Source organism: Penicillium solitum (genome assembly GCF_028829755.1).
Source record: "Penicillium solitum strain IBT 25940 chromosome Unknown utg000009l_segment0_segment0, whole genome shotgun sequence".
Lineage (NCBI taxonomy): Eukaryota > Fungi > Ascomycota > Eurotiomycetes > Eurotiales > Aspergillaceae > Penicillium > Penicillium solitum.
The window spans coordinates 2,392,579-2,420,101 of record NW_027072128.1 but is presented as its reverse complement, the minus strand read 5'-3'; the positions used below and the strand labels follow the sequence as shown (position 1 = coordinate 2,420,101).

The 27,523-nt window shown below is 49.1% G+C and overlaps 12 protein-coding genes across 12 annotated transcripts; 8 read left to right on the top strand and 4 right to left on the bottom strand.

Moving 5' to 3' along the window:
- Positions 1-509: 509 nt before the first annotated feature.
- On the bottom strand, positions 510-1,313 carry N7455_012010 (YdcF family protein; the record flags this gene model as incomplete). The annotated part of the gene is made up of 1 exon (XM_040953881.2): positions 510-1,313. The coding sequence occupies one exon, from the start codon at positions 1,311-1,313 to the stop codon at positions 510-512; it is 804 nt and encodes a 267-aa protein (XP_040815768.2).
- A 533-nt stretch (positions 1,314-1,846) lies between these two features.
- N7455_012009 (3-ketoacyl-coA thiolase peroxisomal A precursor) lies at positions 1,847-3,632 on the top strand (the record flags this gene model as incomplete). Its single annotated transcript, XM_040953777.2, has 3 exons — positions 1,847-2,060; positions 2,177-2,627; positions 2,687-3,632. 3 exons carry the CDS (start codon positions 1,847-1,849, stop codon positions 3,483-3,485), a joined length of 1,464 nt encoding a protein of 487 aa, XP_040815714.2. The 3' UTR covers positions 3,486-3,632.
- Positions 3,633-3,671: 39 nt separating this feature from the next.
- N7455_012008 (RraA family protein) lies at positions 3,672-4,893 on the bottom strand. Its single transcript, XM_040953726.2, has 5 exons — positions 4,742-4,893; positions 4,604-4,679; positions 4,180-4,529; positions 4,017-4,115; positions 3,672-3,942 (listed from the first exon to the last, which is right to left on the bottom strand). The coding sequence occupies exons 1-5, from the start codon at positions 4,796-4,798 to the stop codon at positions 3,775-3,777; spliced, it is 750 nt and encodes a 249-aa protein (XP_040815580.2). The 5' UTR covers positions 4,799-4,893; the 3' UTR covers positions 3,672-3,774.
- A 907-nt stretch (positions 4,894-5,800) lies between these two features.
- On the top strand, positions 5,801-6,878 carry N7455_012007 (arylamine N-acetyltransferase family protein; the record flags this gene model as incomplete). Its single annotated transcript, XM_040953918.2, has 3 exons — positions 5,801-6,201; positions 6,266-6,311; positions 6,372-6,878. The coding sequence occupies 3 exons, from the start codon at positions 5,801-5,803 to the stop codon at positions 6,876-6,878; spliced, it is 954 nt and encodes a 317-aa protein (XP_040815627.2).
- A 148-nt stretch (positions 6,879-7,026) lies between these two features.
- Positions 7,027-7,554, bottom strand: N7455_012006 (NADH dehydrogenase [ubiquinone] 1 alpha subcomplex subunit 1; the record flags this gene model as incomplete). The annotated part of the gene is made up of 5 exons (XM_065606797.1): positions 7,027-7,047; positions 7,115-7,209; positions 7,288-7,291; positions 7,361-7,453; positions 7,507-7,554. 5 exons carry the CDS (start codon positions 7,552-7,554, stop codon positions 7,027-7,029), a joined length of 261 nt encoding a protein of 86 aa, XP_065459963.1.
- Positions 7,555-8,223: 669 nt separating this feature from the next.
- N7455_012005 (uncharacterized protein) lies at positions 8,224-11,751 on the top strand (the record flags this gene model as incomplete). The annotated part of the gene is made up of 4 exons (XM_040953744.2): positions 8,224-8,705; positions 8,777-8,856; positions 8,926-8,973; positions 9,059-11,751. The coding sequence occupies 4 exons, from the start codon at positions 8,224-8,226 to the stop codon at positions 11,749-11,751; spliced, it is 3,303 nt and encodes a 1,100-aa protein (XP_040815718.2).
- Positions 11,752-13,850: 2,099 nt separating this feature from the next.
- On the top strand, positions 13,851-14,160 carry N7455_012004 (uncharacterized protein; the record flags this gene model as incomplete). Its single annotated transcript, XM_065606796.1, has 2 exons — positions 13,851-13,908; positions 13,985-14,160. 2 exons carry the CDS (start codon positions 13,851-13,853, stop codon positions 14,158-14,160), a joined length of 234 nt encoding a protein of 77 aa, XP_065459962.1.
- Positions 14,161-16,954: 2,794 nt separating this feature from the next.
- vosA lies at positions 16,955-18,916 on the top strand (the record flags this gene model as incomplete). The annotated part of the gene is made up of 10 exons (XM_040953884.2): positions 16,955-17,001; positions 17,093-17,160; positions 17,272-17,341; positions 17,393-17,538; positions 17,595-17,679; positions 17,738-17,784; positions 17,841-17,949; positions 18,002-18,344; positions 18,411-18,575; positions 18,650-18,916. The coding sequence occupies 10 exons, from the start codon at positions 16,955-16,957 to the stop codon at positions 18,914-18,916; spliced, it is 1,347 nt and encodes a 448-aa protein (XP_040815601.1).
- Positions 18,917-19,551: 635 nt separating this feature from the next.
- On the top strand, positions 19,552-22,067 carry N7455_012002 (uncharacterized protein; the record flags this gene model as incomplete). The annotated part of the gene is made up of 2 exons (XM_040953914.2): positions 19,552-19,671; positions 19,740-22,067. The coding sequence occupies 2 exons, from the start codon at positions 19,552-19,554 to the stop codon at positions 22,065-22,067; spliced, it is 2,448 nt and encodes an 815-aa protein (XP_040815790.2).
- Positions 22,068-22,776: 709 nt separating this feature from the next.
- Positions 22,777-24,650, top strand: N7455_012001 (protoporphyrinogen/coproporphyrinogen oxidase; the record flags this gene model as incomplete). The annotated part of the gene is made up of 7 exons (XM_065606795.1): positions 22,777-22,793; positions 22,848-22,917; positions 22,994-23,074; positions 23,133-23,739; positions 23,801-23,976; positions 24,027-24,463; positions 24,536-24,650. The coding sequence occupies 7 exons, from the start codon at positions 22,777-22,779 to the stop codon at positions 24,648-24,650; spliced, it is 1,503 nt and encodes a 500-aa protein (XP_065459961.1).
- A 335-nt stretch (positions 24,651-24,985) lies between these two features.
- On the bottom strand, positions 24,986-26,098 carry N7455_012000 (ribosylnicotinamide kinase; the record flags this gene model as incomplete). The annotated part of the gene is made up of 2 exons (XM_040953812.2): positions 24,986-25,802; positions 25,917-26,098. The coding sequence occupies 2 exons, from the start codon at positions 26,096-26,098 to the stop codon at positions 24,986-24,988; spliced, it is 999 nt and encodes a 332-aa protein (XP_040815594.2).
- A 392-nt stretch (positions 26,099-26,490) lies between these two features.
- On the top strand, positions 26,491-27,430 carry N7455_011999 (uncharacterized protein; the record flags this gene model as incomplete). The annotated part of the gene is made up of 2 exons (XM_065606794.1): positions 26,491-26,716; positions 26,847-27,430. The coding sequence occupies 2 exons, from the start codon at positions 26,491-26,493 to the stop codon at positions 27,428-27,430; spliced, it is 810 nt and encodes a 269-aa protein (XP_065459960.1).
- Between the last annotated feature and the right edge of the window lie 93 nt (positions 27,431-27,523).

Below are 27,523 nucleotides of genomic sequence, written 5' to 3'. Positions count from 1 at the left end.
TTGTCTTTGACAAGAAATTAAGCCTTTCAAGGTTGTAATTCGGTTGAAGGGGATATTGCTTGAGCCAGGTCGGGCGGTTTTAGATTATAATACTCAAATGGGCCAATCAACCAATCACATCCCCTGATAGCTCAGCTGGAAGAGCGCAAGACTGTAATTGCCCTGTTCTTCAAGGAACTTGTTATCTTGAGGTCCCTGGTTCGATCCCGGGTCAGGGGATCATTTTTTTTTATTTCTTTCCAAGATTTTAGTACTTTTTATAAACCCTGTTGAAACCACCTGGAAGTTCACTCCCAACTGCTATGTTGTTGATATGGCATATCGTAGTGGGGTTATATGTACGGAGTATGTATACCGTACTTGCATTGCAGGTACGTGCACGGGATCTGCATTTTGATGCCTCGGTTCCCATCATATCGCCGTTAATTATGTACTTAGCCTCCAATGCATACAGTACATAAAACGTCTCTGTTTCGTGTTCTTTATTGGCACTCGGTATCTCCGTATCCCTATCTAGAGCTCTTAGCCACCACTTGTAGTCGAGACCAAGCGGCCTCAATATGGCTTGGAACATCCACATGAGCAATGAAACCACGCCCCTGAGGACCATAACCATCTTTATCGTCTCTCAACCTCGGTATTTCGCCCATGATCAGCTCCAAAAACCGACTTTGTGACCACAACTCGGACGGCGGCGACATGTCTGAATACTCAATGGCTCCATCACGGGACAATTGCACTTGGGGCACAAATACTGGGCAACTAACAATCGAGACCGGAGTTTGGGTACCCTCATAAGCCTTCTCAAATGATGCCTTGGTCCTGAGCATCATCGTGGGGTCCTGAATGATAATGCAAGTGGCTGGTGCCTGAAAGCCCGCTTCATCGAGGACTTTGCGAGAGAATGAAGCATTCTGTCCGCAATTCGTAGATTGGGGTTCAAGGAGAATCTGACATCCTTCTTTGGTGATGAGAGATCGATCGAAGAACTCATCTAGAATTCGTTCGAGAACTTTGGCTTCAGGGAGACCCTGGATCTCATCGGCGATGCGTGAATAGACTGGATGGGATTTTACTGCATCATACAGGAGATTGGTCGAGTGCCCGATACCGCCACACAGTACGAGAGCTTTGGTAAGAGATGGTCTTTGCTGAAGAGTCTGAAAGAGGACCTCGGCACTGTGGAGAACGGCTGAGGCGCATATGACAATGCAGTCGACTGAGGATGTGGTGGAGAGATCGGGTAATTGATTGTCGCTGAGAAATTCTGATAGGAGGTTGATATCCGCGACCATAGAGGAGTTTGCGGCCATCGTGTTAGTCCAAAGTAGTTCGTTGTGTGAACAATCACCACCAGACACGTAAGTTTATGATGTAGCACAAAAATAAAAAACTGGAATAAAAAATAATCCCCTGACCCGGGATCGAACCAGGGACCTCAAGATAACAAGTTCCTTGCAGAACAGGGCAATTACAGTCTTGCGCTCTTCCAGCTGAGCTATCAGGGGAGTTGATTGTGATAAGCTCCCTTTTTTGGATTTATGAAGTAGAATACTCCGACAAAAGTGCATGTATGGATTCACCTGTTCCTCATTCGTGGAGACCCATCCTGATGTCGATATCATATCCAGAAGCTCCGGAATAACAGGGTTATGTAAACAACATCTGAAAACATATTGAATATATGAGTAGCTTCGTGCCGAGCTGATCTACTTACATGACGTCGCAAAACATGAGTCCGGGCCATCCCCCACACGCATGTGATATGCGATCCCCCCCCGGGGCCGATTTCACATGCCCCTTGTGATCCACCACTCGGAGATCCCGTGACTGTCATGGATCAACGATGATGCGGCCAAATGGACCTCGGTACTTCCTTAGAATGCGACTACGGCCAGCAACGGTTATCCAAAGGGGAAATATCACCGATTCCACAGGCTTGATTTATAAACCATCGGTTCCCCGGATATCTGGGCTACTTTATTATCCTCACTTTTGCCCTGTTCTTCATCCTCACACCTCTCCCATACCCCCATCACACATTGACGTCATGTCTAACGGTGAGTGCTGTGCATGTGATCACCCATGGCTATGCATTCAACAGAATGCTTGGTTTATGGTTGCTTGTTGGAAGTTATAATCGGAATAGAACTAGCGAGCTAATTTCTATTCATAGCCCAGCAACGTCTCAACCAGGTTTCCTCCCACTTCGGCCCTGGCGGCAAGAAGGGAGCTGCCGCCATCATCGAGAAGCACCCCGATGACATTGTCGTGACATGTGCCCTCCGCACCGCCCTCACCAAGGGTGGCAAGGGTGGCTTCAAGGATACCGCTGGTGCTGACCTGCTTGCCGGTGTCTTCAAGGCTGTTCTGAACAAGAGCGGTGTTGACCCCAGTGCCGTCCAGGACATTGCTGTCGGCTCCGTCCTTGCCCCCGGTGGTGGTGCCACTGAGTTCCGTGCCGCCGCTCTCGTGGCTGGTTTCCCCGAGAGCACCGCCGTCAAGAGCTTGAACCGTCAGTGCTCCAGTGGTCTCCAGGCTATTGCCGATATTGCCAACGCCATTCAGTCTGGCATGATCGATGTCGGCATTGGTGCCGGTGTTGAGAGCATGTCCTCCCAGTACGGGTATGTTTCAAGGCCCCGGAATTCCCTCCTTCGATAATATGGCTAACAAGTTGATACAGACCCGGTGCCGTGACCGAGTTCTCCGACCTCCTCGAGAGCCACCCCGAGTCCGCAAACTGCAAGGTCCCCATGGGTGTTCTATCCGAGAACATGGCCAAGGACCGTGGCGTGACCCGTGCTTCCCAAGATGCTTTCGCCGCTCACTCATACCAAAAGGCCCTTGCCGCCCAGAAGGCCGGTCTCTTCAACGAGGAGATCGCTCCCCTGGACGTGAAGTGGACCGACCCCAAGACCGGCGAGGAGAAGACCATCACCGTTAAGGCTGATGACGGAATCCGCCCGGGTATCACCGCCGAGTCCCTGGGAAAGATTAAGCCCGCCTTTGCCAAGGACGGCTCCATCCACGCCGGTAACGCCTCCCAGATCTCCGACGGTGCCGCCGCCGTCCTCCTCATGAAGCGGTCCACTGCCGAGCGTTTGGGCCAGAAGATTCTCGGCAAGTACGTCGCTGCCAGCGTTGTCGGCGTCAAGCCCCTCCTCATGGGAGTCGGCCCCTGGAAGGCTATCCCCGTTGCACTTGAGAAGGCCGGCATCACCAAGGATGATGTCGACATTTACGAGATCAACGAGGCATTCGCTTCCCAGTGTGTCTGGTGTGTTAATGAGCTCGGCATCCCTGCCGAGAAGGTTAACCCCAAGGGTGGTGCTATTGCTTTCGGTCACCCTCTTGGCTGCACTGGTGCTCGCCAGGTCAGCACATTGTTTACTGAGCTCAAGCGCACAAACAAGAAGATTGGTGTCACCAGCATGTGTATCGGTACCGGTATGGGTATGGCCGCCGTCTGGGTGTCGGAGTAAACGAAATTTATGTTTCGATTGTACATTTGCACAGCGATTTGGCTTTTTGACCCCCCTTTTTTTTTCTCTTTCGGATACACAGATTTCTCGTTATGTATTGAATACTACGAATACCAAAAGATTGGAACTGCACATATATGCTTGGCTACTTTTTTGCTCCTCATTTAATAGGAATATTGCTGTAGCTTCCCCACAGATGCTTCTGTTCACCTAGTCCAGTCTTTCCAATTCGTCGCCTACTATATAATCTGGTTATATGTACTATATACACCCAGCTGAAGGTAGATGATCAGCGGAATTTCTTAAAGGCATCAGTGGCACTCATTCCCTGCGCAACAGCCTCTTTAGCCTGCTCATCCATAGCAGTCAATTTAGGCATGAGCTCAAGCGCTGGACCAAGCAACTCGCGAGGAATGGCAACTACTCCTTCCAAGGGGTCACAGAAGATGATGTCTCCCTATAATGCATTACAATGATTAGACCATGAACTTTGCCATGAAGCAATCAGCGAACAACAATAGACCAACTCACAGGCGAAACAGTAACACCCCCAATTGAGATTGGCACATCACGAGCACCAGCCTTGGCCTCGGCACTGGTACCAACGGTAGAACTAGCACGAGCGAAGATCTATTACCAAGTAACAACGCAATCAGTAACTCTACTGACAAAACCATGAGAGATCAAGACAAACCGGAAGCCCAGTAGCTTTCAATTCCTTCAAGTCCCTGACACGGCCACCCACAACCGTGGCTTTGATCCCGAGGGCTTTCATCCGAGTTGCCATGATCCCGCCCGTCACAGCGCAGTGCTGGTTCTCGGCCTGCTCGATAACGACGATGGATCCGGCGCCGGAAGGATCCGACGCTTGGAATTCGCCGACATAGTCTACCCAGTGCTTACCCGGCGGGAAGCCGTGCTTCTGGGGATTCTCTGTTGCGATTGATGGTGGGCTGGCGTCTTTGGCTAGGAATTTGAATGTTGTTGCCGGGGCTGCAATCTTGGGCATTGTTTCATTCCGTCCTGTTGTGGGGGAGAATGGTACTGACGGGTATATGTTAGTGGGATTATTGGTGTAATATATAGAGGTGTTGGGGAGCGTTGGATTGATGGCTTACCTAGATCTGCGAGGTAGCCTGCTCTTGGTGTGCTGCCCTCGGGCGTCTTTTGTAGCTTGACGAGGGCATCAGATACCTGGATAATTAGAATGTTAGCTGTATTATTTGATGGCTTGTGGAAAAGCAATGTTGGCATACATCACAGGGCGAGTAGTTCTCGGTCAATGTCGCAAGTTGCTCGTTTAGCGTAGCCATTTTGTTCCGATGCGGGGTTTCGCGGTGGGAGGGGCAATATGCTGTTGGATTTGTATAGATAATAGTACTGTACAAAGTAGAATTTAGACAGGAAGTAATAGAGAAATAGGATGAAATGTCCATTCGCTGATCAGTCGAAGCACATGTCCGTAGGTCCGGATATCGGATGAATACTACATCATCGGAGATCTATAACTCGGAGCCTTTAAAAGGCACGTTTCACAAGCTTATTGCTTAATTCTGGGATATTCAGACACAGACTATCATCAAATTCTTATATATACGTTTTACATATTATGTATAAAGCTGTCAATTATATATCTGTAGATAATTCTGTTCTTCACACGGACCATAGCCGAGGTGATGGATAAGAATAACGTGTCTCCCGCATGTACAACTTGCAGGAAACGTGGGGTACCAAGTGATTTTCGGGGAAATATACCTTAAAAGCAAAAAGCAAAGCATAAATATATTGTTTATTACATAGTAGTTACTACTGCAAGTACCGAGATTCGTGTCTTCCATTGCCGATGTTCTACTTTATGGATTATTTTCTCAATTCAAAGCAGGGATTTTGCGATATAGCAGGCTTTTAGAATTTCGAATTGGCCTATTTACGATGCATCTTCGTGAAATTACAATGCAGTACGAGTAATGCTGGAGATAGAAAAAGATACGCTCATTCTACGATATATATATCTCTATACGATAACAACTATAATACGATAACTATATATGGATATATAAATCCGAGCAGGCTGTCTTCAACATAGGAATTGTGCACAGAACAGGGGCATTTTCCTAATATAGCCCGACACTATAAACTGTTGCCGCGGAGGCAGCCTTGGATGTGGGGGAGAATGTGGGGAGCCAAGTCAACATTGGTCATCAACTGGAGGAAACCTTGGAATGGAATAATTCCGATCCTTGACTTTGGTAGCCGTGGATATAGACAGTTCATATATCCCTCGAGAACAGCCCAAACAGCGAGGAACCCCAACAATGGCACATAAACCCACATATACCGATCAACAGCTGGAGTTGTACCTGAACCGCATCGGGTATTCCCACTCCGCTCAATCCGAGAGCAATCTTCTCCAGCATCTCCGCCGGGATATCGAGAACGATGCACTTTCGACGCTATGTCATCTGCAAAGACGACATCTCGCTGCCATTCCATGGGGCAACTCAGGGCTGCATTACTCGCAACATCATACTATCTCTCTGAACCCGCAGAGTCTCTTTGAGAAGATGGTGGAACGGCAGCTAGATGGATACTGCATGGAGAATACGGGAATATTCTTTATTGTATTGCGGTCCCTGGGGTATCTTGTTTACGCCACTGGAGGTAGAGTCAGTCATGCTGCGGCGAAGGGAGTGGATAATGGGTTATATTTGGCAATGTAGGTTCTCCGACAGCTTAGCGTTCTGAGCCTTTGAGCCGAGCTGACACCATTGATCCGGCAGTGGGCATATGGTTTTGATTGTGATAATCGGAGGGGAGAAGTACATGGTACGGCATAAAGATCTACTGAAGCTACCGCATGGACCACATACTAACGGATGAGGACAGGTTGATGTTGGGTTTGGAAACAATTGTGCCACTGCTCCACTATTACTTCAAGAAGGTGCTACTGCTACGGCCATTGCGCCATCCAAGATGCGTATTGTCAGAGAGAGCATTGCCGAGTTTACGGATCCAAGTCAAAAGATCTGGATCTATCAAACAAGATACAACCCCGAGAGCAAGTGGTTGCCACAGATCTGCTTTTCCGAGGTGGAGTTCCTCCCACAGGATTTCGGGGTCATGAACTTCTCCGTCAGCCAGAGCCGGACTAGTTGGTTTACCCAGGTCTTTGTCTGCATGCGAATGATTTTGGATCAAACTGGAACAGAAATCATTGGGCAGTGCGTCATGTCGGGCAAAGAAGTGAAAGAGAGATTGCGCGGGCAAACGGAGATCTTGAAGGTCCTGGAGACTGAAGAGGACCGTGTCAAAGCCCTGGCCAAGTATTTCGATATGCACCTTCGTCAGAGTGAGATCCAAGGTATTCGGGGGATGACCTCGGAGCTCAAGTAGACATGATTGAGCGAACTACTAAGGAAATCCGAGAGAATAAATGATATGGTACAACGTTTCTAGAGAAATTGTAGTGGATATGTATGGTCTCGAAGTAAGAAAGGCGCAGACGTTGAACGTAAAGGAAAAGAGGTTGCAATTTTTGAAACTAGTAGATCCGATTCTCGATCTATGTCTCGGGTCAGCGTTTCTGCACGGAACTGGGAATCAATGGACACGGGATCTGTTATTCGTACCTTCCATGGGTTGCTGACTTCGAATCCGGTGGGCGCTTTGTGGTTGCTGGACTGCCCGCGGAATGACCCTGTGATGCGCTGATCTCTCTCCATCACTATTGTTGATTGTGGTTAGTCTCATATAATTCTTCTCGGACGCTTTTCTACCGGCCGATAAGCTAGTAATCACTCACTTTGCTGTAAAATTGTTAGCCAATGTGCTTTAGCCAAGTTCCGACCGCAGCCGACAAGGATGGAACAACTTACTCTATCCCAGAGGTCCTGGTTCCAGCGCGCCTTCTTGCCATCGTTGGCAAAGCGCTTGACATAGTGAAGACCGTAGCCAGACACGCCAAACATCTGTAGCAATTGGTGAGCTATAGCCCTAGAAGGCATTGACCAATGGGACGTACGGTCATGATAATCCCATAGGGAAGCAGGGCCTCGAAAGGGACACCCATGGCGTGCGGTTGTATGGGTATGTAGGTAATCGGAAAAAGGAGTCAAATTAGAATCAAGAGCCGTAAAGCCTCTTACGGACTGAGGAGAATAGATCGATCGCGGAGAGTGTGGAGGGGAGTGTCTCTTCCTACAGCGACGGGCTTGAGGTCTCCCCCACCCAAAATGGTTTAGCCCCCGCTGACTCAGCACGCTGCAACGACACTCACAGGACAAGGGGCGTGAAGGCCGTTGCAGATCGCATTCGATTGTAAAAGAGACAGGCCTCGGTGTACGGACTGTCCTTCGACGCGTCTGGTACGCTTTTGAATTAAAGATTGCACTGGTTTCTCTTGGGGTGAGTTTCCTCTGTTTTGCGACGCGCTTGCGATGCCTAGCCACTCCAGCGGCGGACTGACACCTCTTGTTTGTTTAGCTTTAACTTTGCGCCTGGAGACTTTGAGCGTCAATCCCGAACGATACTTGTGTTTGTAACAATCTTCGGAACTATTTCAACCAGCCTCGAACCCGTTCTTGATCCAGATGCACCCCCGGATCAGCGCCGACGTCAGCGGGGTGCTTCTGTAACCGGATCGGTTTAAGCTTCTTTCACGAAAAGGATATTTCAGTCAGCCTGAGCGCATACAATAAGCACTGCTGTGCTCAACCTGGCGGTGGCGGTAACTTTCACTATGGCGGCGACGGTGCCGCCAGCAAACGATGAACCGGGCAAACTCGACCCGCCTGTGGACCCGACCGATAGCGACCTAGATGCGGAGGGCGAAGAAGAAACCGACTTGTATGAAATGGATCAGCAGCTTCAAGATGCCGTTCACCGAGCATACACCGGAGAAGTTGATGGGGATGGCCCGGAGGAAGGTGGAAACAACTCAAGCGTCAATGGGTTGAACGGAGAAGACGACGACGACGACGACAATGACGAGGCTGAACCTGTTGGAGCTGTCAAACTACCTGACGACGACGCGGGTTCTGAAGAAGACTATGCGGAGTCTGAGACAGCCGACGCGGATGCCGATCCCGGGTTTGAGGCAAATGACCGTGACGCTTCAGAACCCGAATCAAGTGATCACGAGTCAGAAGCCGAGGACTGGGAAGCTGAGAGCAATGGCGGCGAGGATGTCGAAACTGACATCCGTAGTGGCTCAAACTGCTTGTAAGTGGAAGGGCTCGATGCAGGACCGAGCGCATAATTAGGACGTTAAGGTACTAACAACGGACCAATAGGGTTTGCAGTCAAGACGAGGAACACGATCCAAGTGAAGATTTTGAGGAATGGCTCACTTGTGCTGTATGTGGTGATCACTGTACGTGTCGCTCCGTTTACTCTTTACCCTGATTATGTCGGCCTGTTCGCTGACTCGACATCCCAACAGCTCATCGTCAATGCGCGCGCGAACAAGAGGCATATGATGAAACGGAAGGTACGCAAACATATGGTCATTGACTTCTGTCTCATCACCTTTTACCTCTTTGATGTATTACACGCACTAACATCGCAACATCCAGACCCATGGAGGTGTCCTAGCTGTGTTCACAACAATCTAGAGCCCGACACGATAACAAACCCGGTGACAGAAACCGGACTCGGAGCCTCAGCCCTTCCCAAAGAGCTTCTACCCGCGCACGCTGGCACACACGACGAGGGATTCCATTCTATCTTCAACACAGGCGTCGACGACGAGATGCTCAATAGCTCGCGGTCGCTACGCAAGCGAAAGGCCTCGTCAATCGAGGCCGAAGAACACACACCTGTGCTTCGCAAAAGACTTCGACAAACTTCTTTCCGCTCTGATAACCCAGTTTTGAATGATGCGGCCTTGGAGGGCGGGGATCCCACTGGTGATGGTGATGTCCACTCTCCTGCTCGGACACGTTCTGTACGCGTGCGACGCACTCGTGCAGTGGACCGAGAGCACTGCCGCGTGGTAACTAGGCAATTTGGCAAATTGATTATTGGGTTCCGGCTGGATGAAGCAAAACTGTCTAAAATAACAGGCTCTCAAATCCGCTCCGGACGCAAGAAGAAGAAAGCACCAAAGCCCCCACCTGTGGCTCCAGAACCCCAGGCACATTTCGTTCCCCTTCCCCCAATATCCTACAACTCCATGACTTTGTTCGACCGTGAGACCGACGACGCCAAATCAAAACCATATGGAGGCATTCTGTCCGAAACCGAACAAGATACATCCAGGACACTCCCCACACAATTCGATCGCGACCGATTCGAACAGGCACGCCTGAAAGCCGAAGATGAATGGCAACAGAAAGTGAAGGAAGCAGAACTCAATGGCGAAGCCACTGCGCATGCATCACAAAAGGTCTCTGGCCCTCCTTCAAAGATCAAGTCTATCAACTTCGGTGGCTACGAGATCGAAACCTGGTATGCAGCGCCTTACCCGGAGGAATACAGCCGGAACCGTGTTCTGTACATCTGCGAGTTCTGTCTCAAATACATGAACTCGGACTTCGTCGCCTGGCGCCATAAACTCAAGTGCCCTGCGAAGCATCCCCCCGGTGACGAGATCTATCGTGATCGATCAATCTCAATCTTCGAAGTTGATGGGCGCAAGAACCCGGTGTACTGTCAAAACCTTTGCCTTCTTGCAAAGCTTTTCCTTGGTTCCAAGACTCTTTACTACGACGTTGAGCCATTCTTATTCTATGTTATGACTGAGTTCGACGATCTGGGCTGCCATTTCGTTGGCTACTTCAGTAAAGAAAAACGTCCAAGCTCAGCGAACAACGTTTCCTGCATTCTTACCCTACCCATCCACCAACGCAAAGGCTACGGAAACCTCCTCATCGACTTCTCATACCTCCTTACCCGCATCGAAGGCAAAAATGGATCGCCCGAGAAGCCGCTCTCTGACATGGGTCTGGTGTCGTACCGGAACTACTGGCGATTGATTTTGTCATACCAACTTCGTGATCTGAAGACACCTGTCAGCATTGCAGATCTCTCTGATCGCACTGGAATGACAGCAGATGATATTGTATCTGCCCTGGAAGGACTTCGAGCTCTCGTGCGAGATCCCATCACCAAGACGTACGCCATCCGTCTCGATCACAAATATTACAACGAGGTTATCAGTGGCTGGGAAAGCAAGGGCTACGTCCAGCTCAATCCAGATGCGCTTCTCTGGACACCTTACATTATGGGCCGTAGCAACCAGTCTCATTTCGATCGTGCTCCCATACACACCGTCGCCCCTCGAGATGACCCGGATGAAGATGAAGATGAGACCGAGACAAGAGCGACTGACTATGAGGGCAATGCCCGAATGGTGAACGGGTCGGATCGAGACACTCTCGCAGACTCCGCTGGACCGCCTTCCACATTGGCTCTGCGGCCTAATGGCCCCCACCATTCTACAGCGTTCAACTCTGAACCACCTGCAATCCCCAACCCTGCCGCTGGAATCCCACCATCCCGGTTCGAACTTTGGCCTCCTGTGCCTCCTGCAGCACCACCCAAACGCAGACCTGGTCGCCCATCTGGTAGTACCAAACTCAATAGCATGACAACGACACCCACGGCTGCCCGTACTAACAGCAACGGTCGCGGCAGACCTCGTCGACCATCCGGGCTGGCAACGGCCACTCCTGGAGGCAGCATTCGTCGTGGGAGAAGCTCTATCCTCACAGATTCGCCCGCAGCCGAAGCAACACCTAGCAAGGCCAACGGTCCTGAACTGGAGCAGAGCGAAGTTATTGAGGAAGAAGCTGTCGTTGATGAGGATGTCGAAAACGTGGCTCCTGCACCCAAAGGAGCTGCAGACATGAGCGAAAAAGAACCAGAGCGTGTTAATGGGGATGGTGCCGCCAAGGAACCCGTCAAAACCAATGGCATTGATGCTGCCGAGCCCGAGCCGTCCGAAGACAAGGACACAGAAGCGCCCAGGACCCCCGAGAAGAAGAGCAACTCCATCTCGCGGTCACCTGGAACAGCAATCTCCCGTCGATCCAATGACAACCCCAAGACACCGCGATCAGTCAACCGGAAGGCTTTGGTCGAGAAAGTTCACGTTATGATTCCCGCTGATCCAGGGTCTGCTTCCAAGTCACCAGGCAAAGGCGAGGGTCAAAAGGCCGGGGCCAATACCAATGGCACCGACGCAGATTCAGACGCAGACGCGGATGCGGATGCAGAGATTGACGCCGAGTACGAAGTCGATGGGGATGTCGTGATGCAAACATGATAGTCGTGAAGCTCATGATTCGTGGAAGCTTTTTTTTTGCCTGCAAAGCAAGTTACGCATGTGGACAGGGCGTTTGTTTTAACGAAATTTCTGATTCCTTTATTTCTCCCTTCTCTCTTCTTTCACGTGTCCCCGGGAACTGCATTGTCCCGCCGTTTGATTTAATATTCTTTCTGCATTTTTTTTCTTGTTCAAAGGCTATCTTACGCTAAGTGGGTGCCCAGGGGCGACATGAGTGTTATGCGGCACTCGCCGATCCTCTTTTGTCCATTTACTACTAGTCGCTTTTTCAGGGATTTCATCCAGCACGGAGCAGGGATGGGGGTGTCTGGAGTTTTTGCTTGGGTGTTTTCTTTTCTTTCTCTTTCTATCTAGCTGCGACGAATGAGTACAGTGTGTGATTAGGATATCTTATGTCAATGTATCAATTACTGGGTAGCTCTTTTTCTCTAGTGTAAATATGGAGTAGATCTGTGCCTTGCATACGATATATCCAAGAATGGTGTCATGTCGCGCAGGACATGTTGAAAACGTCGAAAATAGGAGAGATCTGTTAGATAAGATGCCGAAACTGGGAAGATCAGCAATAATGTTTTTTTTTTGTCTAGACCCAATAGCCAATTGTCGTCCCAGCCAAATACGAGGGACAAAGCGTCATACTACAACATAGATCTCGATAGCTGGGGTTGATCTGCGGCTATCTGATGTGTTCCACCAGGGGGGCCTTGCTGCATATCCAACATAAGTAAGAAATACTCCGTATAATCCTTGCAGTAGAACTACAATGGGTTTAGGCGACTGAGAATACACAAAACTATCGAGCAATAATCATGATAGTCACAATCATGCATAAGTCTATCGGGTATTCTACAACGGGAGGATTTCAGACCAACCCGTTTTAGGAAGGTGAGAATTCGGGATACCCGTGAACGGTCCAGACATCAGCTTACCAGATACGGAGTGCGAGTAATACCAACTAGCATCTTAAAGGATCACTAAATCATCAGGAATATACAGGTATCTTACCTCTTCTGGAGTAGTACAATAATAATATAGTAGACATTTAATCTATAGTAGTCCCGACAAAGCTCCGATCGACAAAAGATCGGCGGCCACGGCGCCAACACGGACCGGTCAGCTGTCAGGGAGGGAACACAACCATGGAACGGGCCCCAAACCACCATGGAACCATCACAGGACCAACATTTAAGCATAAACATAGTAGCGCCCACCTAACAGCTCCTAACCACTGGTTCTCAATGGAGATTGCCGCTGTCAAATATGCGCCCTTGGATTGGATTTTAGTTTTGACTGGTGCAATTCGCCAAGTTAATCCCCTAATAAATTCCTCACCGGTTCTCCGTGAGTCTAAAAATTTCCCTATCCCGCCCCGTCTAAGTACCCTCTTCAGTACGGAGTAGTGCTCCATCAGCCCCCCCTTCTTTCCTTTTCCTTCGGTGACTTGGTGCATTCAAGTGCCGAACAGGGGTTCCATTAATTGGCCTTTTTTGGGGGGATTGTTCTCCACGGGGTTCCCTTTTGAGCTTCCTTCCTATTATTTACCGTAGTCAGTAGAACATCCCGGACACTAACAAGTTCCCAGTTTTTTTTCCAATCGGGGCCGCAGTGGATTTCGGCCAGGGTGTGCGCTGTACTTTTAAATTGGGAGAAAAAAATTCGAAAAAATTCGCTTCCTTTTTGGCGGTCACTTTTTAATTTTTCGTTTTTCGCACTCGGAACTTTCTTTTCTTCTTTTCTTTCTTCTTGTCCCTACTTGTTAGCACATGTATCACACCCACCTTTCGTTCAATTATTCCGTCCAATATCTGGACGAGTCATGCTAGTTTCCACAAACTGAATCATGACTCTCCAACAGAGGCAATGGTGGCTTTCTCCCCCGCCATGACCAAGATTAAGAACCAAGATTTGGGACTTCTGCCCTGGCGCTGGGGCCGAATCCCGGAAGTCAAATAGAAGTGACAGGTCGTGCTCCCAGCGCTTGGGCTTGCTTGTCACATAATGATGTGCATCTAGGGCTGTGAGTTTTTTTCGGGCTTATCAACTGCATTCCCAGGAACTTGTCGCCCGGACATAATGCCATGGATAAGAACCACAGCTCAGACCAGGTCAAACCATCAAACAATGCCCATACCCTAGGTGTGTTTTCCCGCTTTCCACCCCTCACTTTTACTTTTTCTTCTCTCTTCCTTATTCGACCCCCCCTTTTTGTCAGCTTGTACTTATCCCGAGATCAGTCAGCGAATCGCAGACGTTGTTTTCTGGAAGCTGGGTATTGGCGCCGGAAAACCCCCACTCAGCGGGTCCCATCTGCTCCAGTCACTTGCCAATAACGATAGTATCACTCTCGCTGCAGGATTGAATATTGGGGCCGGACTTTTGTCGGGCTGATCGGCGTCTGATCGAAATTGATTCTTGCTATCCTCACCCTTGCATATGATCGCTGTTATCAAGCTCCCATGATGTGGAGATAGGTCGTGAACTGTGACAGGAATGCTTGTCATAGTCAACTGCACCTGCAGCCCTCCGTATCACATATTGACAAGCGATGATCATCGCCATGTTACCTCTCCAAACCCGGACCCCGGAATATCTGCATGCAAGTTCAGATTTTGGATGTATGTGTTTTTTTTTTTTTGTTGCGAATACTGCCAAGAAAAGGACCTGATAACGAAGAGGACAAGCGGCCCCTAATGCCGAAGGAGTGTGAAATGCAAGTTCCTCGGAAAGACGCAGCAACCAATGTCTTGGATGCGGGACCCACATCTGCACTGCCGATGCAGCCAAACCTATCTGGAAGGTGACTGAACAGGAGGGGGAAAGTACCGTACATCCTCAGCCGCAAACCGAGGGTCAGCGAGTGTGGCGCAAAGCAGTCCCCGTAGTCCATACTAGAAAGTACCGATTTTTTATTATTATCAACGAACGCCCGATCTGCAAGCTGCAGGACTGCCCCAAACTGGTCTTCGGTATTGGTGTGTTTGTTTTCTTTCTCTTTTCGTTGGCTGATGCATGTTGCCCTGGCCCCATAGCTTGATCGAGGGATTTCCGGCCGATGGAACCAACCAGCGTCAACGCTGGCACCCGACTGCAGTCAACATACAGTAGCTTGCATGGGATCTTGGGTCTGCATGTCTTCGAAATGTGACGCGTCACGAGGAAAGTTCTGCGTTGCAGCGGTGCGTTGTTCGTGGTTGCATCTCCCCCCTTAAACGCCTTGTCCAATTCTCTGCGCGGCCTGGTTTTTCCTTCTCGCTTTTCCTCGACTCAACTCTTTCTTCCCTCTCTCGCTTCCCACTGTCGCATCATGACTCGGCATGTATCGCTTCGTCGTCTCGGATCGGAATAACAGCGCTCTTGGGATTTTACGTGCCACTGCACTCGATCGTGTCTGTGGAGATCAGCTTTCTCATTCATTTTGTCAATCTGTGACTGCGTCGGACCTGGGCCTTCGAATGCGCGTGCGCTGAGTCCTTTGGATCCTTTTCATTTTGGGCTCCGACCTTCGTCGCGTGGCACACGCATCCCTGAAATTGAAGAATTCACGCGCAATATTCGAATATCGGGTTTATCACAACAAGAAGCTTTCAGGACATCAAGAAAAAAAGGTATTGTCTCTTCGAATTTTTTTTGTTTGTTGTTTGGGGAGGAGGTGCCCAACCGAGTGTGGGAGGTCTAGGGCCTTCAGGCATTCTTTGGTTCGGGATGACATAAGGAACCCAACCTTGGAACCATGGTTGGAACCTTCATTGACAAGCGGCCGTTATATCCGCCCTTGTCGGGAAATCCTTGAGCTTCAAAAAAGGAACCGTTTTGATACCGGTTGAACAAACAAGCTAATCATTACAAGATCGAGATCGAGTGTGGAGACCCAGGAACAACCCCCGGACATAGGCGATGCGGCTTGATCGTGCATATCTCCACTTTTGACTGGAATGCTTAGACGCCGGACCAGGGCCCGAGTCCACCTGGCGTTTAGACCAAAACAGTTACGACAAGAAAAACCGGGTCTGATCACCTGCATAACCGGCGCCAACCTTGTGGGTTTTTTACGATCAACCTTGGAAAAAGAGCAACAGACGCGGACTAGCGGACTAGCGGTTCGCCGTTTCTTTCGGACCAACGAGAAAGACCAGAAAGTCAGAACCAGAAGTTTACTGCACATCCGGATCACCATTCGCCCCCTCAACCGTGGGTAGCTGAACCTATTTCCACTTTTTTTCCTTTTCTTTTTTTTTTTTTTTTCTTTTCACAAGGCAGTCACCAACTTGGTCTTGATCCACCTCAGCTGCTCTCGTTTTTGAAGAAATTGCTACTGTGGTAGAATTGGAGGATCTCTTTTGGATTTCTTCTATTTTGGTCCTTTTTTTCCCTTTCTGATTTCCCTTTTTTTTTTTTTTTCCATTAAAATCCTGGATAATTCATTGGGTTAGTTGAATTTTTTTCTTTTTTCTTTTTTTTTTCCCCTTCCCTTTTTTTTTGTGGGATTCTGGAATCTGATTTGTTCAAGACTGGGAGATTTGGACGCCTGTGATCCAATTGATTTTCTGATTTTTTTTTTTCTGAATTTGAATCTTTTTTATCTTTTTTTTTTATTATCTTTTTCTCTTTTGCTCCCCCAATTTATTGATAATAATATTTCTTTTTAGATGCAAAATCTCGGCCGGAATATCTACATTTTATCAGCCGTTATACCATCAAAAAAAGAGATCCGCTTAAGGTTTTTGTCTGGAACCGTGCTCGGTTGGCTCTTTCCGCTTGCAAACTGACGACACCACTCCGTTTTCGTCACTTTCGACACATCCATCTCTCCAACACTCTCTCTATTCTCTGAATTTGTCCTTCATTTTGTCTTGTCTTCCATGGTTGAAAAGTCCCGAGGAAACAGAAAAAAAAAATCATTACCCCACTACAGCTGCCACCCCTCTCCGACGACATCGTGACTCGTCCAGGGTTCTCTCTTCTGTCCTTATCTTCTCTTGACTGGATTTCTTTCGGTCCAAAGACCCGTTCCTTCCCTTTCCCACTCTTTACTTTGTAAACCACAGATCACTTATACCTGGTCTTTGTATTCCCGAGGATCGACCCTTAGTATCTTTGCTGGTTCACTGTCTCTCAAAAGCAACCGCAAATTTGGGCTGGTTCTCTCCACCTTTCCCCCGTTTGTCTGTGACTCTTCGTCTTGATGAGTGCGACATTCTCCGACGCCTCTCTCTCGCGCGAAGCTCAGGGGTGAGTCGTTCTTCCCGTGTCTACTTTGACAGGGTCGCAACTCTTACGCGGTCGTCCAGGGAATCCCACTGACAATGTTGAACAACACCAGTTCTGACTTTGACTTGATCATTCGCCAGCAGCCCAATCGGGCCCGCGTGGCGGGGGGCAAGGAAAAAGGTACGTGGAAGCTCTCTTTCTTTCTCCCTCTCTCTTGTTCCTAGCTAGTCCCCGTGAAGCGGGGAAGCGCGGAACTGACAGAAAAGGAACCGGATCTAATGGCGCCTGCAGAGCGCAAACCTATCGATCCGCCCCCGATCGTCCAGCTCCGGGTGCGAGAGGAGGGGACCTACCTCGCACAGTAAGTGTGCCGTTCACCGTGGCTTTGCGCACGTGGCTGACTTTGGCGCAGGCATTACCTGCAAAGCCCTTACTATTTCATGTGCTGCAGTCTGTACGATGCAACAGAAGAGCGTCCTGTGCCAGTCGCACCGTCGACTGCATTAGCAGGAACCCTAGTTTCGTCACTTCACCGGTTGAAGGATGTGGACAACAGCGGTTAGTTCTGGCTGGTCTTGGAGTGGCGGAGCTTGTTCACTGACGGGCTTTTGTAGATGGTGGGTTTTTCGTCTTTGGAGATCTCTCCGTGAAGATTGAGGGCGAGTTTCGCCTAAAGTTTACCTTGTTCGAGATGCGCAAGTGAGTAGCACGGTCGGGAGCCTAGTCTGGAATTCAATAGCTAACAAAGAGCCAACAGGGACCGTGTCTCCTATTTGAAGACCGTTATTTCAGAACGGTTCACAGGTAAGAATATGTGCCTCGGAGAGAGCTGGCATAGTTGGGTTCTGACAAGCTTGCAGTTTCCCCTCCCAAGAGCTTCCCCGGAATGATGGAGTCAACCCACCTTTCCCGATCATTTGCGGATCAAGGTGTGAAGTTGCGCATTCGGAAGGAGCCTCGGACCATGTTGTACGTGCTACGAACCCATGGGAATGTGAATCCGTGTAGTTAACAACCGCAGGAAACGAACCACACGACCGGATGAGTTCCATCCGCCAGTCCCTACTCGATCCCCGGAGCGTCAGGCGGTGCAGATTCCTCCATCATCTAGCTATGGAGGTTATCCACCCGCGGCCCGAGATTATAGTTACTACGGCCAGCAGCCGCCGGTCAAGCGTCATCGTACCTCGATCGATTATGGCAGGCAGCAGGGCATCTACGATGTGGATGGTCGAATGGCCCGTCAAATGGATCCATATAGCCAGCCAACAGCTGCCATGTACGCTGGTCAGCCAGCAAGCTACCAAACACCTGCCGCCATGCAGACTTACTCTACAGGGCAAGTGGTGCCGGACTATGCGGCGGTTCGTATTCTTAACCCTCCCCTTTGCAGGTTTTGGGAAGTTCTGTGAGCTGACCCCGGTGGACAGATGTACCCAGGCATGCAAGCCTCAGCGGGCATGCAAGCATCAACCGGCATGCAGGGATCAGCCCCCATGTCTCAGATCCCCGATCCTACCGGTCAAAGCCGATCTAGCCAGCAGCAGCAGGCTGCTGTGGGGCAACTGATGGCGATGAACCAGCCTGGCACTCCTGTACGACACCCCTCTGCGAACCAGTGAGAGTGTGGAATAGAACACCTAGCTAAGGACTTTTGGACCCGAGACAGACCCCGGATTCGACTGGAGCGATGATAGCTCAAGGATATGCCCGGTCCGGATACCCCCCTAGCTCGGCCATACTTCCTCCTTTACAGCGGAACCGCGACTATCCCCAAGGGACTAATGGATCCGCGCGAGGTTATTTCGACCAAACCCCTCAGGCGAATACCCCTATTCTTCCATCTCAAATGGTCAACGAAGGCGATCGATTTGGCTCCGTGGCCGGCCCAGCAACCTTTGATCACCCCGACTCCTCGAATGGAACGCCCCAATGATTTGCTTGACGTCCTCGACGTTCTCGCTTTATGCTTATCTTCTCTTTTTTTTCTTTCTTCTGTCTTGATAGACTGGGAGGAGTGTTTCATTATTTTCTTTTTTTATGCTTGATGCTTTAACTGGGTGGCTAAAGGGTTTCTTTTTTTTTATACAGGCGCTGGCGGATATAAAAGGGGGAGGTCTTTCTTTCATGGGATTGGGAGAAAAGTGAGATTATTCTTAAGCCCTTCTTGTATATACAGGCCCTTTTTTAAAAGCAGTCTCACTAGCTACTTGCGAGTGCTGCTTCTCTTCTTTTTTTTTAATTGACGATTTACAAGAATAGTCGGCTTCTTGACTTTGACGATGTAAAGACTTCAATGATCTTAGCCTAAGTTGATATATGAGGGACGTTATATGTAAGGACACCTCCGTGTCTCTTTTAGGTGTCTTTAGGTGTCTGTAGGTGTTTTTTCAGATGTATAGGATACACCGTCTAGAGGATGCTTGATATCTTCACGTACCTTCCTGTTGTTTGCTACCTTCCAGGTTCCCCAACATCTCTTCTACTCTCTACTCCTTTTGTTTTACATCCCCATCTTTCCTCTCTTCTATCAGTTTCTCTTTTTTCATTTCCCCATCTTCATTTCATCTCATGGAGTCCATCATGGAACCCACCATGGACCCTAACGATAGCCCTCTCAGCAACCTCGACGTGTGGTGCGACTGGAGCGGCGTTCCAGAAGAACCAGTGTCCATCACAATCGCCATGGAGGTAACACTGAAAAACCAGGCCTCAAGTCTTCTCTTTGGGTCTCAGTACTGACTGTCGTCTAAATTAAGCTACAAACCTGCGGCCATCCCAACCTCAATTTACCCATCCTCAGCATTCAGTCACCAAACACCGTGAAGATCCCGTCTTGGGTCATCCGGTTGAAGCCTGACTATGCCCACTATGGTGCCGACACTCCGCCTGAGAAGGAGGATTGCCGGCATGGCCTGGAACATAGCGACGAGACCGAGAAATACCCTGCCAAGAATGGCTCTGTTCCTGACTCTGGGAGTGTTGTTGTTCATGATGATCCCCAGGGTGTCTCTCGTCAAACTGTGGATATCTCCGGGATGTACACCAAGGTTGATGGCTCGGGTAGCTCAACCTCTTCTGACCCTCGCAAGAGTCAGGTCGACAGCCTGGGTAGCCAGCACTCCTCCAACCCTCGTAAGAGATCCGCCAAGGCTGCTTCTCTGCCTGACTCAATCGCTCCTGACGATGAGTACCAATGCACCCGGCACAAACTTATGATGACCAAGAGCGACCTGCCGCTGGAACTGGAGCCAGTGTCTGAGGAAAATAGCCCCATCATCGAGAAAATCAGCAGCTTCATTTCCAGTCTAGAGTATATCAACGTCACGCCTGAGAATATCCTCTTGCCTCAAGACTCTGTGCCAGTTTCCCCGAACATTACATCTGAGCATCCTTTGCTAAACGGCAAGGGAGCGACAATTCACAATGTACCTGAATCTGATGAGACTTCTCTCAGCAAGATCGACCTGAGCGGCACAGAACCACTCACCGAAGCGAACTTGCTCCATCGGAATTATGATACACTTTCTACTCGTGGGTGCAACGGAAGCCTCTCTGATACCGAAGATTCGGACAAAGAAAAAGAGGACCTGCTTCTCTCGCTTGAATCCATTGCATCACCATCATTTTTCTCGTGTTCTGGGTTTAATGGACTCCCTCTGTCCCCGACGTCCGCGGAAATTGACAAAGAGCACAACAAGCCTAAACTCATCTTGGACAATTGCATTCTTTACGTGCAGACCCCTTCCAATGTCTACTCTGCGACATACCAAATCGCGATTGCGCTCAAGGTCAGACTGCAGAGAGGAAAATCGAGGGAATGGTGGGAGTTGGTTGTGAATGGACTACCTCGACTCGCCCAATTCGAGTCTGGTTATCTCTACTTCCGAACACCCCCGGGCCAGGGAATGGAGTTCATGACTTCATCATTCAAACGACATACCCTCGTGGAAAGCTGCTTGATGGCCCAGTTTCACGGTGGGAAATGCCTCGTGGTTCCGTTCCGTAAGTGCAACGCAGAAAACTACGGACAACTCAAGGACCACAAAGTCAACACAGTCATACGCGCCGAGGTGGTAGACGCCAGCGATCCATCGTCCTATCTGATTAAATACAATGCTGTTTGCTCCATTGACCTCATCAATCACAACTTCTGGACCGAGAAGTGCAAATTCGACCTCTTTGTGCATGGTGGTCCAGACGGCGAGTTCAACGCCGTTTTTGCAGCAAAAAAGCCTCTGATAAACTCGGTTCGGCTGCAAACAGCGCTAGATGGAATGGGAATCTCGCACATCAATGTCATTAGCGTTCCCCAAGCTCTGGAAATGTTCACGGTGTCGTGGGAAATCACGCTGCCGCGAGGAAAGGCCGTAACCTGGCTGCCATGGATTAAGACCACGCTCAGCTGCCGTGATGTTGAAACTACCCTCCAAGAGGATTACGCCATCTTTAGCCCCAATCATGAAGTGATCTCTCCAAAGCGCCAGAAGGTTGATGTTGATACTGGGAGCCAATTTTCACGTAGCCATCTGGGAGTGCTTTTCGATTTTAAGCCCCCAGTTATGGTAACCCCAGCTCCATATCTCCAACGTGGAGCTCTTCTCAGCCACAAGCCTAAGATCGATGGGTCTCTGTTTGGCAAACCAGCTTCCAAGTCTACAAGTACACAGACTGTTGCGGGAACTCCAGTTGCCGAACCAAAGAAGCCAGGCCGTGCTGTCGGATTGTGGACCCTAATCAAGTTCGTCTTCCAACTGCTTAGTTTCTTGGCATCTGTTCACACCATTTACTGGTCGTACTTGCTGCTGAAACGTGGGTTCCGTCTTGACTCCCGTGTTCTCCCCACTTCGTGCCCGGAAAACGAAGTGTATGTCTATAACCCACTGGACTACGCAGAAAATGTTATCAATGCTGACTTGGAGAAGGAGTTGGAAACTGTCTTGATGGAGTTCAATATCCAGCCTGAGCCCATTCGATTTGAGGTTCAGCCGTCTGTCAACACCACACCTGCCGAAGTCACCCCAATGCCCTTGAGAGACCGTATTGATTACCTCCTCGGATGGCGAGGACCAATTGCGCGGGAGTAATTATTTGGGGAATGGGATTGCTTAATATCGTTACGAAGGAGAATACTGGGATATGAATGAGGTATTGCAGAATGAGACGCAGCCATTGCTGTAGTTAGTAGATAACAAACATAAAGGGAAAAAAGAAATCTATTGATTAAGCCATTGTCCTACTCATTCTTTTTACTATATCTTGTTTTAGAGTTGATAATGTCGGTTTCTATCTAGGTAGTGAGGTATACCAACTAAAATCCCCGATCATGAATATTGCATTATAGATGGGCTTACTTTATAAGCTCTAGCAAGTTGAATCAGTTGAATAACATGGGTAGCTCATCTCGATCTGGCTCTTTATGGACGATAAGCTAGGTTACCAAGTTACAAACTTGGTGTTAATACTGTATCCTGACCTACCCCTGAGTAATGAATTGAAGCCAAATATCAAACCAGAATAGGCCAATGTTGTGTGTGACCTTGGTACTTAGGCGCTATGCAGGTACGCCCCCAAATTAGATTAAGCTCGCCATACAAAGTAATATGACTCGATCGAACCCGCTTCCCCGAAGGATTTATCGTGATCTCATACCGACGCGCGGCATTGGTTTCATCTATTTTGCTACCTACATACTCCGTACATAATATAATCTTATACCTCTTACACCTCGATTATCCCCTTTTCCCACACTCTCTACCTGCTTATCCCTAAAAGATTCCAAGCTTCGCACTCACTATGGTCACCAAGCAAATGTAACCTCATCCCTATCATTCTCAGGGAATCATAAACGCTTACACAGTTTCTAGCGACGTCGATGTTTTGGTTATCGGTGCTGGCCCAACCGGTCTGGGCGCTGCCAAGCGTCTCCAGCAGGTAGTAAGTCAGAATAAATTAAAAGACAAAAATATCGAAAATATTATCCAGCGCAAACTGACGGACCGGTGGAATTTAGAAAAGCGCCTCGTGGTTGATTATTGACTCGAATGAAACCCCCGGTGGTTTGGCTTCTACTGACATTACTTCGGAGGGCTTCGTAAGTCAACTCTGCAGCAAGGGAGTATAAACGCGATCGGATACTAACTGCTATACAGCTGTTCGATGTTGGTGGACACGTCATCTTCTCCCACTACAAGTATTTCGACGACTGCCTCAATGAAGCCCTTCCCAAGGCCGAGGATTGGTACGAGCACCAGCGTGTTTCCTTCGTGCGCTACGATGGTCGTTGGGTCCCTTACCCTTTCCAGAACAACATTTCCGTCTTGTCCAAGGAAGAACAGGTTAAATGCATTACTAGTCTGATGGATGCGGCCCTGGAGGCTCGCGCCCGTCCGGCCAGCAACAAACCTGATAACTTCGACATCTGGAACACCCGTAATGTTGGTGAGCGACTGAACGAGATCTTTATGCGCCCGTACAACTTCAAGGTCTGGGCTCTGCCCCCGAGCAAGATGAACGCTACCTGGCTGGGTGAGCGTGTTGCTGCCCCCAACCTGAAACTGTTGACCAGTAATGTTATCCTGAATAAGGTGGCCGGCAACTGGGGCCCCAATGCTACTTTCAAGTTCCCGGCTGAGGGTGGTACCGGCGGCATCTGGATTGCTGTGGCCAATACCATTGCTAAGGATAAGACCCGCTTTGGTGAGCACGGAACGGTGGTCAGGGTTGATGCCGATGCTAAGAAGGTCTACCTGAAAGACGGTAGGTTTGAACTACACATATATATATCATCGCCAGCCAGCAAGCTAAAGTAGATTGCTAGGAACCGTTGTTCACTACAGATCACTCATCTCGACTATGGCTGTCGACTACTTAGCTGAAGCCATGGCTGATACCAAGCTGAAGCAGCTATGCAAGCCTCTCTTCTACTCCTCGACCAATGTCATCGGTGTCGGTGTTCGTGGCAAGCTCCCTGGACGCATTGGAGACAAGTGCTGGGTATGTTAACCTCAACAAAATATATAAAAAATAGCATCTAACAGCCATAGCTCTACTTCCCCGAGGATAACTGTCCCTTCTACCGAGCCACCATCTTCTCTAACTACTCCCCCAACAATCAGCCGAAGAAAAACACCAAATTACCTACCAAGCAACTTGCTAACGGCGATAAACCCACTTCTTCTGAGCCTAAAGAAGGACCATACTGGTCTATCATGTTGGAGGTCTCGGAGTCGCAGTACAAGCCCGTCAACCACGACACCCTGTTAGCCGACAGCATCCAGGGATTGATCAACACCGAATTGCTTAAGCCCAAGGACGAAATCGTCAGTACGTATGTGCGTCGTTTTGACCATGGTTATCCGACTCCCAGCTTAGAGCGGAACGGTGCTCTGGATGAGATCTTGCCTTACTTGCAGCAGAAGGATATTCTCTCGCGTGGTCGATTCGGTTCGTGGAAGTATGAAGTCGGGAACCAGGATCATAGGTAATTTGGCCAGTCAAAAAAAGAAGAAAAAGATATATATGTCGGCGAATGATGTATGCTAACGGAATGTAGTTTCATGCTGGGCGTCGAAGCTGTTGACCATATCGTCTCTGGTGCTGTCGAGCTCACCTTGGCCTACCCGGACTTTGTTAATAGTCGTGCTAACACTGAGCGTCGCTTAGTGTGAATACTGTTGTCTGGTGAGGGAGATGGTATATCATAATACGAAGCCGCTGGATATCCTAGCGAATTTATATTTAATAATTGGTTGAATTCTCCTAGGCCCTTATTTTTTTTTTTTTCATTTATTTCCTACTATCATTTAAATCCTAGGAATGTACCTCCATTACCAGGAAACTATCAAGCCTTCCACATCATCTTTGTTTTCCTCGGTACGCAGAGAATTGCAGAAGTATGTACAGCAATCGCTACAGTTAGCAGATGACCAGAATAAAAGACGAAGATATATTGTTGAAGCCACTATATACACAGTTATAACCCATTTAAGCCATATCTATACTCCTATACCCCCATCCGATCCAAATAATACCCCAAAATCAACTCAACAGCCCACCTCAAAACAACATCCATCCCTGCGCTCCCACACCCCGGTGCAACCTCAACCCCAACATCAGTCCTAGCCCTAGTCCCATCCCCAATCCTCCGAACAAGCTCAGCCTCCTCCAGAGCCTGACTCCCGTCCTTCTGATCCTCATCCCCATCCTCAGCAATCAACAACCAAGCATGATCCGTCACATACCGCGGCCAAACAACATCATCCACATACCCAGGCGGATCGACCCAGAAATTCTGCGGTGGCCGATCATCCTCAGCTTCAAGATCAATATCCGTTCCTGTCTTTCCATCCCCACCATCTCCCCCGTCTTCAGTACTCTGCACTGGCGGTTCCGGCGCCGGTCCAACAGTCACATACCCACTCCTCCCCTCGCGTCTAGCCTTAACAAGCCCATACGCCGCAGGTAGGAAGAGAGGGAGATTTATAGCGTCATGGACGGAACGGAGGACGTGTTGCTCTTGCTCCGGCGGCGCAAATAGCAAAAAGCCTTCTAAGAATGCAATAGTCGGGCTCTCGGTGCCTTTTCCTGCCGCTTTATTCCGTAGCCGGGAACTGACAGTATCCCTTAGGTCCTGTACGATCTCGTCTGACACACCGGAATCTGTCGCGTCGTTTTGGTCTTCCTTGCTCCGTAGTCGCGGCGGGAGTGTCCCGTTTTCGCGCACGTAGTGTAGTGCTTGCGAGAGGAAGGGGACGTCAATTGCCGAGGCTGTATCCCAGTCTTGGATCTTCTCGCCGGAGGCGGTTGTGGTGTACGGGATTCTAGGGTGCGTGTGTTAGTACGGTGTTTGTGGTTTGGTGTTGGGATTAACGGAGGATTGTCTCGTTTGAGACAGGGTAGGTATATGGATGGCGCTAAAGCAGAGGTGTACGCACTTATCGTCTGGGAAATAGAAATCATCTTCGTGGATTATGAAGGTGTTTAGAGGTGAGTCTTCCGGCTTGAGATTCACCCCGCAGAATACACGCTGCAGTAACCGTGCGAGGGTCGTCTTGCCACTGCTCGAGGGCCCCGAGATCCCTATTACCACGGCTTTTTCGTGAACTGGTTTGCTCATCTTTCTTTCCCTCGATAACTTGGAAGAGATTGGAGAATTGAAGCTTTACAGGCGCCAGGTGAGGGGTGCGATTGTAAGAAAAAGCTTATCTTATCGTTGACCTCATAGATCCAGGCACAAAGCCGCTTTCGTATTTCGTATTTCGTATACATCCATCTATAAAAAGATATCTGAAAGACACCTGGAAAGAGTATCCGGATGCACACATGATATATCAGATTATCAAAGACTTACATCACCAATGACAGAGGCACGACTATTAAGGTTACAAGCCACGGGTCTACCTGATTAGGATCGGAACCTTCAACTTGACTCTATCAAGTCCATTCAACTCTTCTCCCCTTTTGATTTCTCCCTTTCAGAACCACCCACCTTCTTTTTTTATCATCACCATGGGCAGAAGATGGCAGAACCCAGGCGGCTGGGGAGCGAGACACATCCTTGACACCGCCCCGTTCACCTTATGGGACGACCTTAACTGCAAATATCGACCACCAACGAAAGAAGAATACCAGTGGATTGACAACAAGTTCGAATACAGAAGTATCACGATATCCGGTTGGTATATACGCATCGAGACCAATAACCCACCAAACCCAGTTCCTCTCACAGTCGGGTGTAAGCCAGCCATATTTATCGGAATAAACGAAACTTTCCCCCGAGCCCTTGCCAAAGGCACCTTATTCCAACCCACGAATACAAGACCCTTGTCCTCATCTGCACTTGCCACGAATGGAATTCCCAACAGATGTCGACAACGTCACTCTCCTCAAAGCGTTGAAGCCGCTAGCTAATGTACGTGCGGTTGTGTATCTGCCTTTGTGGACTGTGGTCGAGCTTGAATACGGAGATAACCGTGTTTATGAACGGATGTCACTTCCCGGGATTGTTGCTGGACGCACAACTATGTATCATCATGTAGAAGCGCCCTTCTATAGCTTGATGAAGGATCTGACTGCAACCCGACAGCTTGATCTAGCTCAACAAGAAGAACCGCCGCGGAGGTTATTGCAAGGAAAAGATATCAAGCCAGGGTCATGGGCTGAAGTTCGTTGCATGAGCTCGGGCTTAGTGAGCTTGATATCATACGGGAAGTTGCTTCAGAAGCCCGTGTCTGGATACATAGATATTCCTTTTGATCGGTGGCATTCATATAATCTCCAGGCTTGTTGGGGAGTTGGGGACGAAGCTATCTCTGATGGTATCGGTGGCGCACCTATTGTTAGCTGCGAGAATGGTGGAGTTACCGGTTTCTTCCATCTCTTTGATGGGAGGAATTGTCTTAGTGCTCATCTTGATGAGCTGGTAGCTGAGGGATGGGAGGTTGTTTAATGGCTAACCCACTTGGATCACATAGTTTTAGGGTATTCCAGGGTAAATGCTACACATGTGGCTAGTACTGATACTCATATTCTTAGCAGCAGT

Coding starts and splice junctions, on each gene's coding strand:
- N7455_012008 (XM_040953726.2), bottom strand. CDS start 4,798: ATGGCTACGCTAAACGAGCAACTTGCGACATTGACCGAGAACTACTCG. Junction 4,680..4,741: donor AGAACTACTCGCCCTGTGAT/GTATGCCAACAT, acceptor CTAATTATCCAG/GTATCTGATGCCCTCGTCAA. Junction 4,530..4,603: donor AGGCTACCTCGCAGATCTAG/GTAAGCCATCAA, acceptor TATACCCGTCAG/TACCATTCTCCCCCACAACA.